This window comes from Anarhichas minor, unplaced genomic scaffold (assembly GCF_050575085.1).
Source record: "Anarhichas minor isolate MPS153535 unplaced genomic scaffold, ASM5057508v1 ptg000073l, whole genome shotgun sequence".
Classification (NCBI taxonomy): Eukaryota; Metazoa; Chordata; class Actinopteri; order Perciformes; family Anarhichadidae; genus Anarhichas; species Anarhichas minor.
The window spans coordinates 4,946,983-4,966,436 of record NW_027466519.1 but is presented as its reverse complement, the minus strand read 5'-3'; the positions used below and the strand labels follow the sequence as shown (position 1 = coordinate 4,966,436).

The following is a 19,454-nucleotide window of genomic DNA, read 5'->3' as shown; positions in this document are numbered from 1 at the left end:
GGGCAAACCCTACAAGTCGACCCGACCCTCTTTAATTACCAAAGATAATTAGAGTTCTTGAAGGCTTTTAGCCACACGGAGTAGATCGTTAGATACCGAGAATTCAAAGTATTTCAAGAGCAAAAAAAAAGCAGATAATGATCTCCGTTGGGGAATTGTCCTTTTAGAAACAGTTTTACACTAAAGCAAAATATGAACGTTGCAGCAAAGTAGCGTTTTTATATTCTATTTATCTTCATTATTTATCGGCATTTCATCAACAGCTCTTGTTGAACTCAAAAGGTGATTGATGATATCTAAAAACGTAATCATCCCCAGCCCATAACCAGTCACTTGATGATGACTGAGACTGTTTTTCCCCTTGTGTGGCCACTGAGTCATCCCCAGATGATGAATGCATATCCAACCACACACACAAGAGAACGTGGTGAAGACATCAGCACAGTGGAAAGCTTTGATATCGGCAGATTGGCAGACTCTTCTCAAAAGAAAATGCAGAGCGTGTGATGGCGATGGGTAACAAAGCAAAGCAACCTTTAAAAGCTCTGAATAAGGGTAAAGGTGATTTTGTGTTTCCATCACTTTTACCCAGAGCAATATTGTTGAAGACCATTATTTTCCGAGTGAAGGTTATCAAAGAGACCGAGCAGAAGACTCCCCCTTAAAAGCAATTTCGTCCTTTTTTTCTTGGTTTGAAAAAGGGGAATTAGATCGATTCAGACAAAAAGCTCACTTTCTGCCACATGCACTTTTTGTCGCCTTGTGGTGCCAGTCAATAAGTGAGAGGACACACCAGGTGAGATGAGCCGAAGGCTGGCACTGTCAGAACAGCACGGTCTCTGGTTCTGACTCAGCAGAGCAGCTGCTTTGATGCCCCAGGAGCAGAGAGAGCTGAGCACAATTTTTCTGTGCCTTAGTGGAGCGCTGCATTCTGGGGAGGCTGCAGCACGGAGCGGGCTTCAGCGGATTCAGCGAGGGCGGCAGGTCTGTGGGTAAAAAGAAACTGACATTATCTCATAATGTTTTACCACAGATGTTATTATAAATGTCCACAGCCTGTGGGTTCCGTACCCTGGAACCTGAACTCCCACGGATATGAAACAATCGCTTATGGGTTAAATATTTAATACTGGCTTCTGAGTGCAAATGTGCCATAGAGTGAAAACATGTCTGACCTTAATTTGTTCTTGAAACAAATGTCACATAGGTCAGATCAGAAATTGCTAAGTGTTGCTGTTAAGGCCTGTTAAATGTTGCTCCTTACTATGCATACTACGCTGCTACTGCACGCCACATTAAGTCTGCCCAATATACATTTGAGCCAGTAGGGAACGCTATACTACATATAAATCACACCAAATGTAATAGTAAATACTGAATATGTATACTATATATATTGTCATCTATATCACTGATTAAAAACATTCATTGAAAAAAGTATTTGTTATTATATAATGTGGAAACACTGGGGGCCACTAAAATCATAAGAACAAGGTGGAGTACAAACTGGTCACCAGTCAATCACAGGGCCGACACATAGAGACGACGACCACCATTCACACTCACACCGACGGGCCATTTTTTTGCGTCGCCAATCCACCAAAGCTGCATGTCTGTAGACTGTGGGAGGAAGCTGGAGGACCGCGAGAAAACCTGTGAGGATACAGTACGCAAACTCCACACGGAAGGGTCCAAGACGACCTGCGGGTTCGAACCGCGAACCCTCTAAACGCTGATACCAAAGCTTGAGACTGACATTTTATCCTCGTCGTGTTCACAATGAGAAAATCCACAAGCCTAGCACCTTGTGAGTCCATGTGTGTGAGTCATCATGGCAAAATGTTGCCCCGGAGTCACCTACTGGAGCAGGAACCATCACAGAGGCACTTTTGAGTACTTTACCAGACGTTATTTTTTTCTGCCTTTGAATAGATCTTGTCAAAACGATAGCGTGCAAGACACAGACATCAAACTTTACAGGTGTGCACATGAGATCAAAATAAAGGTTGAGTTCAAAGATGGCCGTGGTCCGAGCAGGGTGTGTGTGGTGGGGGGGGGGGGGGGGGGGGGGGGGGGGGGTCGCTGGTCTGATTTGGCTTCACTTCTCTTGTTCTCTGCGTCTTTTTGGAAGGAAGGTACGGTGAGCCCAAAACGGGTATGACCGAAGTTATATACCAAAAACCACAGGCCACCCCTGTCCAGTGACAATTTCTCCATCTTTAGAAAGATGTTATCATGTTCTAATCCACTCGGGAGCATGGCATCCCCGCAGATTAAATGAGGAAGATACCGTTTGGACGAATCAAGATCAACTTCACAACAATCACCCAGCGTTTGTTTTTTCCTTTCACCTCAACACTGTACACTGTATTGATTTGTGATTCCAAAACAGACAAATGTATCTAGTTAAAACATGAACTGCTTTTTGCTCAACAAGGAAAGAAAAACACTCACCGTCATGGTCTCCGGGCTGTGAGCCGAAATCAACAGCATCCCACTCATAATTCTCATCAACTGAGACCTTTCTCCTGGAAAGGTCACAAAACATCACTTAGTATATAAACACAGTTCAACGCAGGCATTGACGCACTCATTAGTGTTTACCGATGACAAAGAACTCGCAATAAATTAATCATAAAGGACCTACATTAAAATAAGTGTTGACTTTTCTTCTAACATCTTAACAAGCGACTCTGCTTCTTTAAAGGTGTTAATTATTACAAAAGCGATGAAATGTTTACCTACAGCACAAATACACTGAAGAAATCCAGTCTCAGAGTATTACAGGACATTACATTACAGTCATTTAGCAGACGCTTTTATCCAAAGCGACTTACAATTCAGATTCTATCACATTTCTACACCGTAGAACGGGAGCAATTTTGGGGTTGTCTTGCTCAAGGACACATCGACATGCGACTAGCAGAGCCGGAGATCGAACCGCCGATCCTCTGATTGAAGGACGGCCCTGCTATCAACTTAGCCACTAGAGTAATGAAACGTTGTTTCAGATACATTTATTGCTTTTATATTGTTGACATTTCTCAACCGTTACTTCAAACATAACTTGACCCTCACTTAATTATGAGTCGTAAAATAAAAAAATAAAGAAAAGAATATGTCTGTTATGAAACTGGCTGGGTATTAACTGGGTATGTGAAAGATAATCAGACTCTGAAAACACACTAAACTTTCTGTATTTCAATCTATAAATTATAAAGGAATATAGTGTATATTAGGCTCAATTTGAAAGCCTTATAATGACCACAAGGGATCCTCCAGCACTACAAATGTTACCCTTCATATTTACTTCAATAAAGCATAATTCCCCTCATTCATTATGTCCCTAATACCTTTGGCTTGGTTCCATTTGGTGACTGTGCTTGTCCTCTGTGCTACCCTGGCCCTCCTCTACGGTCTCAGGTGAGCTGGTGAGGGTTGGGGAAAGCTGACACAGGGACAGGCGTCCGTTGGCGGGCTCCATGCTGCCTCGCCCGCTGCTGGCATAACTGCTGTAGCTGCTCCCGGACTCTGGCACCTCGTAGCCCCCCGCCTCCACCTCTAGTGCCTCTTGGTAATAGTCGTCGTGTGGTAAGCATCTGGAAGCTTCCTTCATGGCCTCCAAGGAATCTATTGCCTTTTTCATGGCCTCCCGGTAGTCTACTGGCCATTTAGCGGCATTGGGAACGATGAACGCCTCTCCTCTTGGCTCGCAGTGGCAAGGCACGTCAGCTTTTGGTATGGTCCTCTCTGGTCTGCTTCTTAGAGATAAAGCATCCACAGCAGGAAGTGACCGGGAGGCAGCTTGGGTAGCAGAAGGAGTATTTGCTGGAGATTTGGAGATCTTCCTGGTCAGAGATCTCTGGGGATCCCAGAACAGAGTGTCTGGATGACGTGAAGACGCAACAGAGCAGTTCTCTTGGCTGAGAGAGTCTATCCACGCATCAGGAGGCAGGAAACCGCTCTCTCTCCGTCTCCGTGAGTCAAGGCTCTGACTTCGCTGCTTAGAGTCCCAGAGTTTAGAGCAATGTGTCCCAGCTCTCCAGGGTTCTGGTTTTGGAGTTTGCGGAGCAGCTGGGACCCTGACAATATCGTCCACAGAAGCAGGTCTGCTGCAGTGAAAGCTTGCGCTCCTGCTCGCGTCCCCACGGCGACCTCTGCGAGTCAGCGAGCGCCCATGTTGCACATGCGAGGCGATTCTGTCGTGCAGCATTGGCTTCGCAGGCCGCATCGCACACGCCTCCAACTCTGGCTCATCCACGCTCATCTCGACACACACTTCTTCATCAGTGAGCTGAGGGAACGCTACCTCCGCTTTTGCGGAGTCTGGCACTCCATCGGCAGCCCAATTAGATCCCTCAATGTATTTACTGCTATGGAAAGACGACGTTGAAATGCTGCCATGACTAAGATTGTTCTGTCTCCGTGCCCCAGAGCATGAATCATTCGTTTGCATTACTAAGACTGTGGATTGTGGTGAATTATCATAGCCCTCTGGTGCTGCCTCTACCGTTTCATGTCTCTGGTGCTTTGAGGAGAGATGTGGGAGAGTTAATCTGCCTTTGGAAAAGCTGCCTACCTCCTGAGATAGGAGGGGGGTCTGTTCGGCAGGATGAAGGTCGGCGGACTTAAAACAAGAGGAACTCGCGGTTGAACACGCACTGAAGCAGGTCCGGGCCGGGATCAGAGTCAGAGGTTGGCGGACATCCCAATGCACAGAAGAGGAAGAAAAAGGGCTCTGTGATAGAGCAAAGCTTTCCTTGCTGCTCTGGGGAAATCTGTGGGGCAACGTGCTGCTTTTATATTCCCACACAAGCTCATTACCACCAACCTCACCGCTCTCCACATCGCAATGCTCCCTCTTCACTTCTCTCATGGAGCCCCTGTCCAGAGTGTACCTCTGGAGCTCCCTCTCCAGCTCCTCCCTCTCCCGAGCCAGCTTCAGACAGCGACTCAGGTTTCCTCTCTCCCTCTCGTGCTCCATCTGGAGCACCAGAGCGCTGGCGGTCGTGGATGGCTGACCAAGGCCAGACCGGATGTGTGGGAGCACTGGAAATGTGGGAGTTATTCTTCTGTCTTGATAAGGAATGGTGGCCAAACTACTGTTTGAAGCTAGGCTGTTGAAGTCAAGAAAGCCATCATAGCTCTCCTTCTGATCCGAGATGTAAGGGCTGTGATGGGACAAGCCTTGGGCCATGCCAAGACTTTGCTTTGTGGAATCAGCCTCTGCTGGTTTGCAAGGTGGAACATCAACAGAGAGCACAAACGCTGGCTGCTTCCTGTCTTCCCTATCCGAGTGCACTGACACAGACCTTCGGACTCGAGCTTGGCCATACCTTCCACTCTCCTTGATAGGAACACTCTGCGTGTCATGGTTGTACGGTAGGAGTGCGAAGCGCCCATCCGGGCCTCTGGAGATCAACTCGATTGTGGAAGGAATCGGAGAAGAAGTTGTCCTCGTAAGGCGGCCTCTGCCGTGGGTGGACAGAAGTTGCTTTTGCCGATGATGACTGTCAGCGCTAAAGGAGGAATAGTCTGTCTGTGAGGATGAGGAGGTGGTGGTAGAGGAAGTGGTGGGATAGAGGATGCTGGCTGGAAGTAGGCTCGTCTTCAACACACTGTCTGGACTGCCAGTGCCGGAAGTCTTTCTGTGAGTCAGAGAAAGAGCGGGAGGGAGGGGTGAAAGAAGAAAATTGTAAGAAAAAAAAAAAAAACGGAAGTGTAAGAGGGAGAGAAATAGAGGCAGAGAAAATACGATTGAGTGAGAGTGAAAGAGGGGGCGGGAGAGATGTAGACAGAGAAAGACTAAAACAGCAGCAGCGGCGGCAGCAATAGATGAGGAAGAAAAAGAAGATCTGAAATGGAAAAAAAAACAAGTGCTGGCATTCTCGACATTTAGTTTTTAAAGGAAGCAGAGAGAAAGGTCAATGAGAGGCCTTATAGTGAAATGATAAAGGGGTACTTACATTGATGGGGAGCATTTATAGATGACAGAGAGGGGCTCTGAAAGGGAGGGAGAGGGGCAAGATGGTATCTGACTCATTAGGATACAACCACACTGACCAAGAAGTAAAAACATGATCAACCCTAATAAGGGCCCATTAAAGGGCCCGAGGCACCCAAGCTTGTCCAAAATGTTAATTACACTTACATTTATCAACCACTAATGAGAAATTATCCTAATTAGCAAGTAATGTATATGACATCAATAACTTTTACAACTGAATGGATGAGCAGGGGGACAAGAGGAGCGCCAAATCCATGCAGTGGGGTATGATTTATATAATGGATTGAAAGTGCCTTCAATATTTTATTGAATAAATGATGTTATTCATGACGCAGTTCATCAAAGTGAGTGTCTGCTGAGTCTCCGGAGTGAGGGGCATTTTTACCGTGCTTCTTCTTTCTGCGACGCTGGTCCCTCTTGCGGCTGATGACACAGGCGGACCCCAGCAGCAAGACCAGTGCCAAGCACATGAAGCCGACCCCGCCCAGCACGCCGGCCAGTAACGGCTCGGGGACGAGCTCCAGCAGTCGGGATGTGGCAGGGTAGATCTCCATCCCTGTGACATCATTTGAGCAGTGATACACATATAGAAATGTTACTAATTAAAAGCAAAAGCAAGCCAAGTGAGACTAAAGTGTCAGCAATAACCATATAAACCAACGAAATGATGAATGAATGAAAGGACCAGAAAAAACACATGCTTGCCGTAGAAGCAACACGCACTGAGACAATAAAGATAACTTTAAAAATGCAAATATAATTAAATCTAAATGTTTTTTTAAAGTACATTTTAAAATACATGTTTTGAAATAAATTTATTGTGCAATTTCCTACTTCATAAAAAAGTATTCATGTGTATTGATTACAAAAATGTTAAACATTTATGTTTTAATATTCAATTATCCTTTTAAACTTTAAATTGATTCAAATGCATTCAGTGTTAATTAATTTAAAATAATGCATACATTATTATAATTGAGATATGTGCGCGTATACATATATAGTCAGATTATTATATAATTATATATAGTATGAGGTTTGGTATTAACCAATTTTAAGTGAATCTAATCTCCCTGTTGATCATCATCAGCAAATCATAAATTTGATTGTTTTGCATTTGCTCAGTCAGACATCAAACTAATAATATCAGCGGAGTTATGTTAAACAATACACAAGCTCTGATTGTTGAGGCAGTCCACGGGTGGTACCAGTGGGATTTGTACAACCCTCCGCTCGATATCTCTGTACCATATCCAATGAAACATTCATGTCACATTCCCACAAGAGTCAGAAAGGACCAGTGCAAATTCTCTCACTAACAATTTTGAGAAGTTATTAGCGGAGCTATTTCTATCATTCAGGCCTCTAATGGACAGCGTTCCCCCGGGGCCTGCTCTAATTTTGGTCCAACGCTGCGTAAAGAGGGACGGGGGAAGAAATACAGAAAGAGAGAGTCAGACTGAGAGAGGAGGAGGGCGGGTGGAAACGGAGGGTGGGGTGAGAATGCAAAAGGGGGCAAGGTTGCTCTCGAACACCTACCCATGGTGGAGACATTGACTGATGGACTGGGCTCGCTCAGCAACTCCCCGCGACGAGATAGCAGCCGCAGCTCGTACACACAGTCCTGAGACCAGCATCCGCACACACACACACACACACAGTGGGGAGGACATAGGATGAAACCACACTTTGTCAACACGGGACTGTGCCTGCAATGCTAATGAAGTTCATTTGAATTTGTGTAGGCCTACATAGGAGAGGAAAAAGAAGGATGAGACGGCAGGGAGAAGAAAACACCAGCGCACACAGATTGAAAGGAGACAGAAAAGTGATGGCTGCATTGAAGTGTGCATAATTGAGAGTCTACAAAGAGTAAACCACAGAGGTATAGCCTAGATAAAAAAAAAAAAAGTACTCGCAGGCATTCAACAAGCAGCGTGGACTGATTAGTCCCAGAGGGAGCAGCGCGACTGGCTTGTTACCTTGTGCAGACCCGGAACGACCATCTCGCTACTGTTGGCACCGATGTCCTCGTCCAAATGGAACCACTCCCCTCGCTCGGCGCGGGATTGGAGAACAAAGCCTGTGATGGGAGGGTGCTGGGCCTCAGGAAGGGACCACTGCAGAACGACACCTGCTGAGCCCTGATTAGCCGACAGCGACGCAGGGGGCCTGAGCTTGCTTCTCCTCAGCGGAGGATCTGATGCACAGGAATAAAACACCTTCAGCCTATCAGCCAGACACGCTCTGGTGTAAAGATTAAATTACAGTGGAGGAAATTGCTACTGCCACAGATGTTCAACCTTGAGAGTGTGAGGAGAGTTGGGTTTGGGGTGGATGTTAGTTATTTTGCAGAGTCTGCATATGGTGAAACATACAGTGTATTGCCCAGTTTTGTTACGTTTTAATCAACCCAGAAGCCATTATGGTGGGAGGCGGATTTGATATATTTCAGGTCTCATCTTAAAATATCAGAAGGGTTGATTAATATCCTCATGACACTGTTTGTGTGATATACATGTATTTGGCCACAATATTTGTAGAGTTAGCATTTGATACCAGCACAGAAGGTGATAAGCTGTAAATATTGATGACTGATTATGCATAAAAGTTATATTGGGAGATTTCAACCGTTAAAGAAAAGAATCTAAATATTTTTTTTTTTTTTACTCTTGTGCAGCACCAGGTTGCGTCTTTAAAAGGTTTGTGATTTTATGATCTTTTAGATGTCTACTTTCTGCCAGGAAGGATCAAATCTTTTCAGAGGCAAAAATCCACATTTCAGTAACAAAAATCAGCATTTAACTCACAACATTTCCACAAAACTATGCCACTGCCCTGGGCTGCCATAGGCAGGCATACGTATAGCTAAAAGTACTGTAAAAGAGTGAATGTGGAAACACTGGATATAAATGTTGATTTCCCCCCAGGCGATCATTTGATCAACCCAGGAAGACTGTAGACATCTGCAGGATCATGAACATACCTTTGAGGATACAATCCGCTGGTGGTTAACAGATAAAACAGATACACCAGTGGCTTTGTGAGGCTGTGTTTAGTCTCAGCGGTGCTTCCAGGTTAATGCTAACAGGGTCTGACAGCGCCAACATGCTAATGTTTAGCAGGCATAATGTTTACCCGTCTTCACCGTCTTAGTTTAGCATGTTAGCATATGTCCAGCATGTCATTAGTTCTGCAGGTATTTGGTCATAAACCAAAGTACTGGACATGATGGTGGTCCCAGACATTCATTCAGATGATCATCAAAGTTTTGTCAATCCATCCAATAGTTGTTGAGAGCGTTCAGTTTGGATCAAAGTGGTGAACCAGCAGACCAACATGTTAAATAATTATGTTTAGGTTTGTGTTGAGAATGCTATGTTACCAAGTCAACCTGGTCTCACAGAAATACGTAAAATGACTACGACCTCTTAACAGCGCATTTCGTGGTGGTGGCACGTAATCTGTTACAATTACGTGTCGGAGCCACGGAAACAATGAGTCTGTGCCTGTGGATCAATTAGGATCCTTTGTTTTGCGGTGGACACAGACATTAAGCGCATCCGTGTAAATATGCAACACTCAGAATAAATAGTAATAGCACACATTTTTATCGTGTTTCCATATTTCATATTTTAAGCCCAAGCATGATGGTTTTCTAAACCTAACTAAGTGGTTTTGTTGCCCAAACCTAAAGTTAGTTTTGTAGTTTTGTAGTGGTACTGACCCGAGGTGCGTGTGTCGGTGATCTCGCTGAAGGGCCCGGTGCCCATTTTATTGTGAGACAGGACGCTGAACTGGTAGTCCGTGGCGGGAGACAGGCCTGTCACCTGCAGACTGCAGCCAGAGGAGGGGGGCACGGGCACGGAGAACCAGTCCCGCCGCCCATCATTATCACCAACTGAAGTCTTCTTCACCCTGCAGACGGGGAGAGAGAGAGAGGAGAGAGAAGTGAGAACAAAAGAGCGGCGGGGAATTCTGGCAGTATGGTTTCATGAAACATGACAGAAAAGTAGGTTTCATTAATCATTCATCATCATCATCAGCTCCAGATTTTGCGGCGGAGACAGCACTGATGTATCCCTGCTATTGCACAAAGGGCTTGCAACTCAAATGATGGTGATTTCAGAGTTCCTATCGGAGCTGAGGTTCTACATGTCTATTTTATGAAGAGCAAACTACTTGACCCAGAGGCTGAAAAAATCTATTCACCTATTCAAAACTCGAGGAACTTTTGAAGATTATTAATGTCAGTCTTTTTTTTGGGGGGGAGGGGGGTGTTTGAAGAGCTTTGACTCGACTGAAGTGATGTTCTTTTATGAGAAAACAGAAATCTCAGTGTAGCTCACATTAACATGGTGTGGATGGTTGTGAGGTTATTCTCTTCCAGACACTTGAGCGTAAATTGAATTCAGCATATATTATTGCGATGCATAGAGCAAGTCGTACCAATAACGCAAACACGCCTTCTTGGAGCAATAGGTGAGATTTGTAGCTACCTTTATCCTGTTCTGTAGTATTGAATTTTTACAAAGTATATGGTGTGAATATCCACACACGGAGGTTTCACAACTGCCAAACAACTGCATGATCGTTAACATTTCATGTGCTGGAAGTCACAGAGTGCTCACAAGACCTATCTGCTGCAGTTTTCCCCCTTTATGAGAAAAAAAAAAAACATTGCGGCCGAATGTCAATGTCAATGTTAAACAGCGAGTTTCGCTTCATAATATTGTACGGTCATAACATGCCAGGCTGTCAGAGTGCGGACTAGCTGAGACTTTAGAGGGTTTTTGTTTACACCGATTGGCTGATCTATTTTTATGTGTTTTTTTTAAATGTCATTTATGTTTATTTCGATGCTGAAGCGATGACCCAGTTCCCTCTCAGGGAGTAAGATAGCTCATCTCATCTTCATCTGATGTAGCGCTCCGAGGTTACAATGCGATTAAGATGCGCCTCAGGAGAAGTTTTCTGTACATCATCTCATGCACTCTCTGACATTAAAAAAACAAACAGGAAACTCTAAATACAGTTCAGTGAATCCCATTTCTTCAAAACCTAATTTCACTAAAATAACCTGCCTCTTGAGATCATCATTCTCACATATTACAACTGTAGTACAACACAACAGTAACACAATTGTGAACCCATTCCTGTCTGGTTCATTTTCATCCAGCTGCCTGCAGTTTTACATTCCTCTTCATACCCTGTCCATCTCTCACTCATTATACAACACTGGCGTATTTTCTCAGTAACCTCGTGTTGTAGCAATAGCCACTGCATTATAAAGCCATGGTCTGCAGCAGCGGGTTTTTTTTTATTGTAGCTGCCAAGAGGTGATAACAGATGAAGGAGTTCCTCATCCTAGAGATCAATAGAGTAATACCAGTGCAACCGATGGCTGCTATGGTTACAGAGGAAGAAAGTGAGAGGCTTTACACCCACCAAACTGAAAATGTCTGCGCTGATCCTCCATCAAAGCCTGCCTCCCAGGAAACGTTGGCCTGCCTCACCCCTGGAGAGACGGACAGAGAGGTAGCCGCATGGGGACTGGTTCCTGTAATGGGAGGAAACGTAGAGGAGCTGATGGATAATTGCCAGAACTTCAACTACCTGATGCCGCTGAAGTTCAGAGGCCGTCTCTAGATGTACCGCATTTATCCGATGGGGGCGGAGTGGAGGCACAGGCATGTGTTAGAGAGGTTTTACACAGATATATGGAAAACATTTTGAAGAAAATAAATTTAAAAAAGTCAGGACAGCTCACGTATTTGGACGACAGTTTTTTGGTATTCTTCTGTTTGCACTCACCCAGGACAAAGACTTGTGTGCTGGTTTTCACCGAGGCTACGCGGTTAGCGGCGCTGCACTCCCACGCCCCCTGGTGGTCCTTCGTGAGAGGCTGCAGGAGAAGAGAACCGTTGGGTTCTACGGAGTATGAAGTGCGACGAGCCACGTCGACCTACCGAGAACACAAAGGTCATTCACACATGGGACAAAACTCTCCGGTTCATCCGTCATAATATAGAGTGCACAGCTGCGATGATGGATAAATAAAATATATCAAGTTACTAGCAGAATGGATGTCTCCTCTAGCTGAAATTACTCATTGTTATTTAACATTATATTTTGATTCACAAAAACTCCCAAACAACAATCAGATCTGAGCCAACACAGTAAGGAGATATAATTCATATATGCTAAAAAATTCTCATTACATTTCGCGTTATCAAGGTAAGTCTGACATTGTATTGTGATGTCGATTTTAGGTCATCTTGTGCGGCACTAATATGCAAGTGACAGGTTTTCTTTCATTTTTTTTTACTGCAGATTTGAAATAATACAGAAGTACCTTAAAAGTAATAATGTGGAAGATGAGCACAATGAAGCACAATTGTGACTGAACCTATAACCCATTGATGAAAAACCTCGCATTTGCAGTATTACGAACTGGACGTCTGTGCTACATTCCCTGGGAAAAGGCCACACTGTTTTGATCTGTGGGAAGGGTGATCGAAAAAACACATCTGCAATCACCACTATTTGCCATAGGTGCCGCCTACAAGATTTTTTACCATCGATTGTATAAAAGAAGTGGACGTAGACACCATTACGTCACCCGTTAGTTTGTGGACTGCCGTTTTAACGCCAGTTTGCCTGTCGCCACCTTGGGTTTTTTTTTTGCGGCCGCCATCTTGGCTTTTTACAACCAGAAGTGACAAGAAAGGGTGGAGCCCAGTACAATCTAACGCTGAATACAATTTTTAGGCAACAAAATGGTGACACTTTAGTTTCATGAGCTGAAAACACTGAAAAAGAGTTAAAGTTGTTAGACAAAAACGCAGAAAACTCCCAGACCGGACAATGCCGGTATACCCTGTTTTATGGTCTATTTTACTCTCAATGGAACCACAACTTACAAAATCAACATCATGCTCTATTAAAGAAGACTTGAAACTAGCGATTGAGACCATAAACTTGTTTACAATATTCACTGAAATAATAAATAAAGTAATAAGTCGGGTAATTTTCTCATAGACTTCTATACAATCAGACTTCTTTTTGTAACCAGAGGAGTCCTCTGATGGCTATTAGAAAGAATGGAAGTTTAAGGCACTTTTACAATGACCCGGAGGTTGCACAATCACTCTGTTATACCATATATGGATTCTGGTCCCGTCGTCCGTGTGTCTGGATTTGAAACCCTTTAGGCATGCTAAAATGAGATGTTAACTGTGCTGACTGCCAGAGCAACTGCTTACTAAATCTTCATGGAAAACCGAATACTGACCGCATTGTGAACTGCAGAGGTTGTGTGTACAGAGCATGTTGCAACCATTAGGTGGACTAGCAGAATCTTCAGCCCGGCTTACAGTTGCACCGAAGATAACAGTTGGAGCGACTATAACTTACGTAACGTGCTGTATTTCTAAGTGAAAAGGAATATGTGGGCAGGGTACAATTACAAGATGGTTTTAATTTAATAAAATCCTAGAGCTGTAGAGGACTGTTGGCGTCCATCCACCCCTCCCTCAAAACCACCTACCTCAAACACGCTCCATTGGTAATGTAAACCAAGTTTTTGCCAGCTGACAACCACCTCCCACATGATATGGCTTTGCTAGAAACTGCGACCCACTTGCTAGCAGTCAAGTGCAGTTTTACACGATCGGGTTAGCTTCTCGCCCCAAACCACATGTCATACAATACATTTATCTATACGAGGAAGAGAAAAGAGGGATTTGGAAAAAGACCTACCAGTGATATTTTTTAGCATATATTTCGTATATATCAAGAGACACAATTAGACCTTGGCCTTTTCCTGCTGAATTATTATTTTTAGCAGGTGTAGACAACCAGACTGGATGAATACTGTAGGAATTAAAACCCATTTCAAACACATATTCCTCTAAGTTTTGAATAGTGCAACAGGGTAACCATACAACAAGACAAAACAAACCTCCTTGTAAGCATTTGCAGCGCCATGAACAAAACAGGACCGCTTGAATCACCTATGCTGGACAATTTACCTTGCTCCAGGTCACTTTAATTGTGGGGTCCTTGCTTCCTTGACAGGGGATGAGCAGGGTTCTACCAGCCTCCTGTCTGTACTGCTTCTCTGGAGCGACGCTGAATGACGGGGGGTCCTGTGGATTTCCAAAGCAATATAGCGAAAACCAAGGAGATTGCAGCAATGGCAACAATGTCTTTTAAAGACCGGATTACTGCCGCTTTGATTATCTTAATAACAAAAGGATTAGCCGCACAATTAGCTCTCCAATAGTGGAGCCACTGTAGTGAGTCTGAGTTGACTTCTATTAATGCCAGAGGGCTCAGACGTCGGAAGTGAAAAGGTCAATAAAATGTCGTTTCTGATAAGTTTTTTAATTCGCCGTGACGGCTGCAGTTGTGACTAATTAAAAATGTGCACACGGTGGTCGAGATAGACAGTTTAGCAGAACTACAAGGACAGACTCAGTGGCAGGTTTGTGAGCTTTGAACAGTGAGACTTTTTAAATGACACGCACAGCTCGTCTCCGCTGAGCGACCCAGGAGGCCCCATAGCGCACACTGACCTGTAGGATAACGTCCGTTGGCTCAGATGAACCCATGCTGCCGTAGCTGTTGTACGGGGTACACGTGTACACGCCTGCTGTATCGTCATTGACTGTGGTCATGAACAAAGAGCCCTCGGGTGTCAAGGTCCATCCTGGATACTGAAAGAAATGCACAATACTCAAACCACTCTGGCTGCTGCATAGAAAAGGCCTGCACATGCTGTTCTGAATGATATTCAAAGCATTAATGGCAGGTAAAAAAAAAAAAAGAATTTGTTGAGAGCTTGAAGAGCTAAAAGGCAGGAAATAAGCCCATACGTGTAAGCTCCTCAGCTGTGTGTGAAGAATTTTAACAGACATAATTTTTTGATATCTGCCCGTCATAGTCATGAAGAGGCTCAGCACTTGAGTCCCCACTGGAGGATTATTTCCAAACTTCTCTATGTTGTCGCAGCTTTTGCAAGATGATATCTAAAGTACATGTAAAAGATAAAGTGGTCTTCTGTTCTAATTTATTTTTTTTTTTCAACGTTTGGGGTATTCCATTTATCATTCTTAAGTGAATCGCTACACACATAACAGACATGCTCTGAAGTGCTTCCCCCAAACATCACTTTTTGAAGCTTTTTGCATTAAAAACAGCTACATTTCCGTGTCAATCAGCCGCAGCAGTGGGCCCGTGTTGTGCTTTGACTGTGCAAAAAGGTTCCCACTCCCTTTAATGAAGTCAATAACTGCTATTATCCTCCCCAGAATGAGGCTGCGAGAAAGTATTAATGGGTGTATGAGAGCTTGAGACATCCAGCGTGGAATTGGAATAATTGGCAGAATAACAGCCGGACTCCGACGCCAGCGTCCCCGCACTACAGGAATGTATCACATTTCCTGCGGCGCGTCACATCCGACGACATGTCCATCGCTCACAACTAAGTGTAAGGGGGGGGGGGGGGGGGGGGCTATCAACCCAGCATGTGATGGGGAGGAGGAGGAAGTGGGTGGATCAAAAGACAATGGTTTTAAAACTGCGTTCAAATATGGTTTTGCGATCCGAGAGGACAAAAAGGGTTAAAATAAAATCTTGTGTCCACTGCTGAGAAGTCCCACCCCCTGCCCCTCATCTATAACGATCCTATAGCCATCCCTCAGACGCAGTGACCAGTAGATTGAGGTGGAAGTAAAAAAAGAAAAAAAAAGGAGAGAGCCACGGGCAGTAAGGAGTTCCTCGGGGATTGCTTCAAAAGCTTTTAAAATTGCACTGACCATCCCTGTCCTTTAAGATGTATGTGGTTCAATGACTGCCCAATTGAAAAGCTGAAAGGATATTTCCATCACCGGACAGATGAAAAACGTCCCATTAAAAACGCCTGCAAAAAAATACATGTCATAACGTCCACCTCGGTCTTCACACTGGAACAGCAAGAAAAAGGTTTCCCTGCGGTTCCGCCGGCGACGTTGGGTGGGCCGATTGTTAGAAGAGCTTTTGCATGATGAGCTGCTGACGGCCGCTCACAGATGCCTGTAGTCAGCAGCAGGGCTCTGACATTTCACTGCTAAAAAGGAAATGGTGCCCTGTGATATTTGCAGTATCAGGAATCAATAAATAAGAGTGGCGGTGCTAGCCGGGGACAGAAATTTGAATTTGGGCACACAGTAAAGGTCTGGCACTATCGTGGTGACAGCGACCTCCGTGGAAAATTAGACTTTTTATTACCAAGGACAGGTCAAGTGGTTCTCCATCTTTTGTCCAATCCACCCGGAGCAGCGGAGGCTGAGCCGCCGCTGGGCAGGTGACCACGCCCTCCATACCTGCGGGGAGGTACGTCTGCTGCGGCATTGGGAGAGCCTGGGCCGGGTCTGAGCAGAGGAAAGAAATGGAAATAGTTTACTTTGTAAGAACTGCCACGATGCCAGGGGAAGTACTGGCGCATATAAACTGTACGACGATCCATAACTTCCGATTCATTTTGAGAACAGATTGTTTTGCTGAAACCAATTTTCTGTGAGTCTACTTTTTTGTCACAGGTGCTGCTGCTTGTATTTACAGCTGACTGACGGTGCCTGAAGGATTTCCAATGAACTAAAAATAACAGTGAATTGTACCACCGAACAATCTGTGACAATAGGCCGACCACAAGATAAAGAAACGCATGAGTGGGACTTGCTGCCGTCACTTCCAAGCGGATTAACATGCCGTTTAATACACTGATTACCGTTAAACAGGAACAGTTATCTGATGCCGTTATAGGCTTGTTTACATTTGTGAACAAACAGGCTTCTATTTTCAATTCTGATTAGCTGACAACCACAAAAAATGTTTGTTTTTCTATATGTCAATCACAGATATGAATATAATTCATACATATATAGTTTTGGCACCGTAATCTCCGCTAATTTAAACGGCAAAGCAATTTTTCCGAAATGATTAAGTGGGCTCACCAACAACGTTTCCTGAAGAAATAGGAAAAAAGTTGGATTTTCAAAAGGCAGCTACGGTTCAATTTCACACATTCGATATTTCCCATTTCTGACGTGTGAAATTAAACCGTGTGATAACTTCCTCTCCGACAGTTTAATTGGTTGCCGTGACTACAGCTGAAGCCAGTGCATTAGAGATGATGGTTAGAGACTGCATTGAAAGTTACTGGCCACTCCTTCCCGTCTCTTTCTGTCATCAAGGAATTTCAGCTTTATGAAAAAGCTCTTAATAGTGTTAGCAATTATTCTCACACTGCCTCCTGCCTCTTTGAGGAAAGAGGCACTTTAAGGTGCCTGTGGTTCTTTGCCAACGGTCCTCTCTGCATTTACTCATAGTGTCTTTATAGCAACGGCAAGAAGATTAACTTGAGTTAAAAAGCAACTAAACACAGTCTTGTCTTTGCTGAACTCCAGCGGTTTAACTTTTCACTTTGCTGCAGTGATGCAGAAGTGTACTTTAGGGCGTGTCAGCACACTGTGACATCACCAATGGGCGTGGTTATAGGTGAAACAGAGCCAAGAAGCCAAAAACATAAAAAAAACGATTGTAGAGTTCATAGTTGAACCACGATGTGTTGAAAGTGTGGAGAAATGGAAAAAAAGCAGAAGTATTTGATTTATTTTGAAGGCTCACGACTACAGACGGAAACGTACGCATCACTGTGAGGTTGGCGGAGGCCGTCGGCGGGTTCAGCAGGCCGTTGGTCGGCATGCAGGTGTAGTTCCCAGAATCCTCGGGGATGAGACGGGAGATGAGTAGAGTTCCATCTACCATGATCTTCACTCGCGACTTCAGAGACCTCGAGAGAGAAAAAAAAAAAACACTCACACACACACACACGGGAATTCTTCAATATGCAAAGAACACACCAGCTCCTTCAGAATAACAGCAAGAGGTAATTCAGCTCTTCCATTATAGTCGAGTCTCTCGGCGCATCAATAGTGTAGGAGGTTTTTTTTTTGGGTTTTTTCCCTGTGAGTTATTCACCGCTGTGTGCAGATCGAGGTTAAGGAAATTTCATTTTGCTTCAGTTGGAGTGGGAGGAGGAGTGCCCACTCATTTTATACATTCTTACATTTAAAGACAAACCACTAAAAAAAACCCAGAGGAGTCTTACAGGCTGCAACACCTTACGAACAGGTTACACAAGCACACTGACAGTACGTGTTTGTGGGACGACTCACAGTCACACATTCAAGCTAATTACCATACAGGTCAGATGATTCACGTACTGTCACCGACCTGGATATTTCTCCACACTAATGTGTTACTGAATGCTGCTTGTATTCAAACTCCACTTACCAATATTTTCATATCAACGATGAATCAAATGACTGATGTTAAAGGGGGTTTATTATAAGAATTATCACCAACCCTGCAGCTCTGCAGAGCTTTTAAGGCTAGTTTAGCGCACTGATTTAGTTTTAGTCTACTGTCTCACTTTTTCCTAGTCGTAGAAGCATATTTGGATGTTTCTTGTTGTTTTTTTTAAACAGCCCAGCATATCAGCTTTTCAATCAATTTTGTTACACACTTTTGCCACAAGATGCAATTGTAGCTGTATAAATGTCAGGGCTGCTCAGCAGGATTTCTTCCTCCCTTTCTAGCTGTAAGCACAATAATAATGTATACCCTCCAATAGTTCCCTGTTCCTATGATATTATATCATATTTTATAATAAACTCTACATGTGCAAGGAAGACAACTTCAAACGAAAACCTAACACCGGCATGGAATTGAGGATATTTTGAACCTAAAAAAACTGCAGGATACTGAGAGTAAATGGTAAAAAAAAAAACTGAAAGTCGGTTTTGACATTCTCAAAGAGCACTACACAATTTTTAACAAAGCAATTATGTAAACCTGCCCGAGTGGCCATGGAGGCAAATGAAGAGTTCAGGAGGCCAGAGTAGTTCAGAAGATGCTTCTTTTTATTTTTAAAAGGTCGACCATCGCACCAACGTTGACACCAGTATCTAGTTGCCTTTACTACCCCCCACACAAACAAAATGAGGCCCTTATATACACACCTGGTCCAGCTAATTGGACCAGCCCTGCCATCTACGGGTAAGTATATTGCTAACATATATGTATAATAAATATTTACCAGATTTTACCCACACCACAAGTATCTATAATAATGAACAACGAATTAGAATGCCTATAAATAAAGTAAATGATAAACACCATCATTTATCTAACTAAACACAGCAACACCTATTTTCACTTCCCCCTATCCGCTTCCTGTAGTTGGTATTTCCCGGAACTATAAATGGGTGCTCGAGCCCCCGGGGAAGTATTTTGCCCGAACACCCTGGGAAGAGGAAACAGGCAGAGGTAAGTTGTTGCAATATATACACCCGATAATGTTCCGCCACACAGACATCCACTACCGCCACTTGTACACTAT

At 44.0% G+C, this 19,454-nt stretch overlaps 1 protein-coding gene across 1 annotated transcript in view; it reads right to left on the bottom strand.

The window, feature by feature from the left end:
• Positions 1-913: 913 nt before the first annotated feature.
• igsf9a (immunoglobulin superfamily, member 9a) overlaps positions 914-19,454 on the bottom strand; it is a 42,092-nt gene continuing 23,551 nt past the window's right edge. The window contains exons 7-21 of the mRNA XM_076079459.1: positions 17,698-17,843; positions 16,280-16,422; positions 14,587-14,727; positions 14,041-14,157; positions 11,822-11,972; positions 11,456-11,525; positions 9,735-9,925; positions 7,990-8,207; positions 7,547-7,631; positions 6,393-6,563; positions 5,967-6,003; positions 4,837-5,648; positions 3,997-4,157; positions 3,354-3,862; positions 914-986 (exon numbers count right to left, since the gene is read on the bottom strand). Of these exons, the coding sequence (XP_075935574.1) occupies positions 914-986; positions 3,354-3,862; positions 3,997-4,157; positions 4,837-5,648; positions 5,967-6,003; positions 6,393-6,563; positions 7,547-7,631; positions 7,990-8,207; positions 9,735-9,925; positions 11,456-11,525; positions 11,822-11,972; positions 14,041-14,157; positions 14,587-14,727; positions 16,280-16,422; positions 17,698-17,843 (3,025 nt within the window). The remainder of the gene's footprint in view (positions 987-3,353; positions 3,863-3,996; positions 4,158-4,836; positions 5,649-5,966; positions 6,004-6,392; positions 6,564-7,546; positions 7,632-7,989; positions 8,208-9,734; positions 9,926-11,455; positions 11,526-11,821; positions 11,973-14,040; positions 14,158-14,586; positions 14,728-16,279; positions 16,423-17,697; positions 17,844-19,454) is intronic.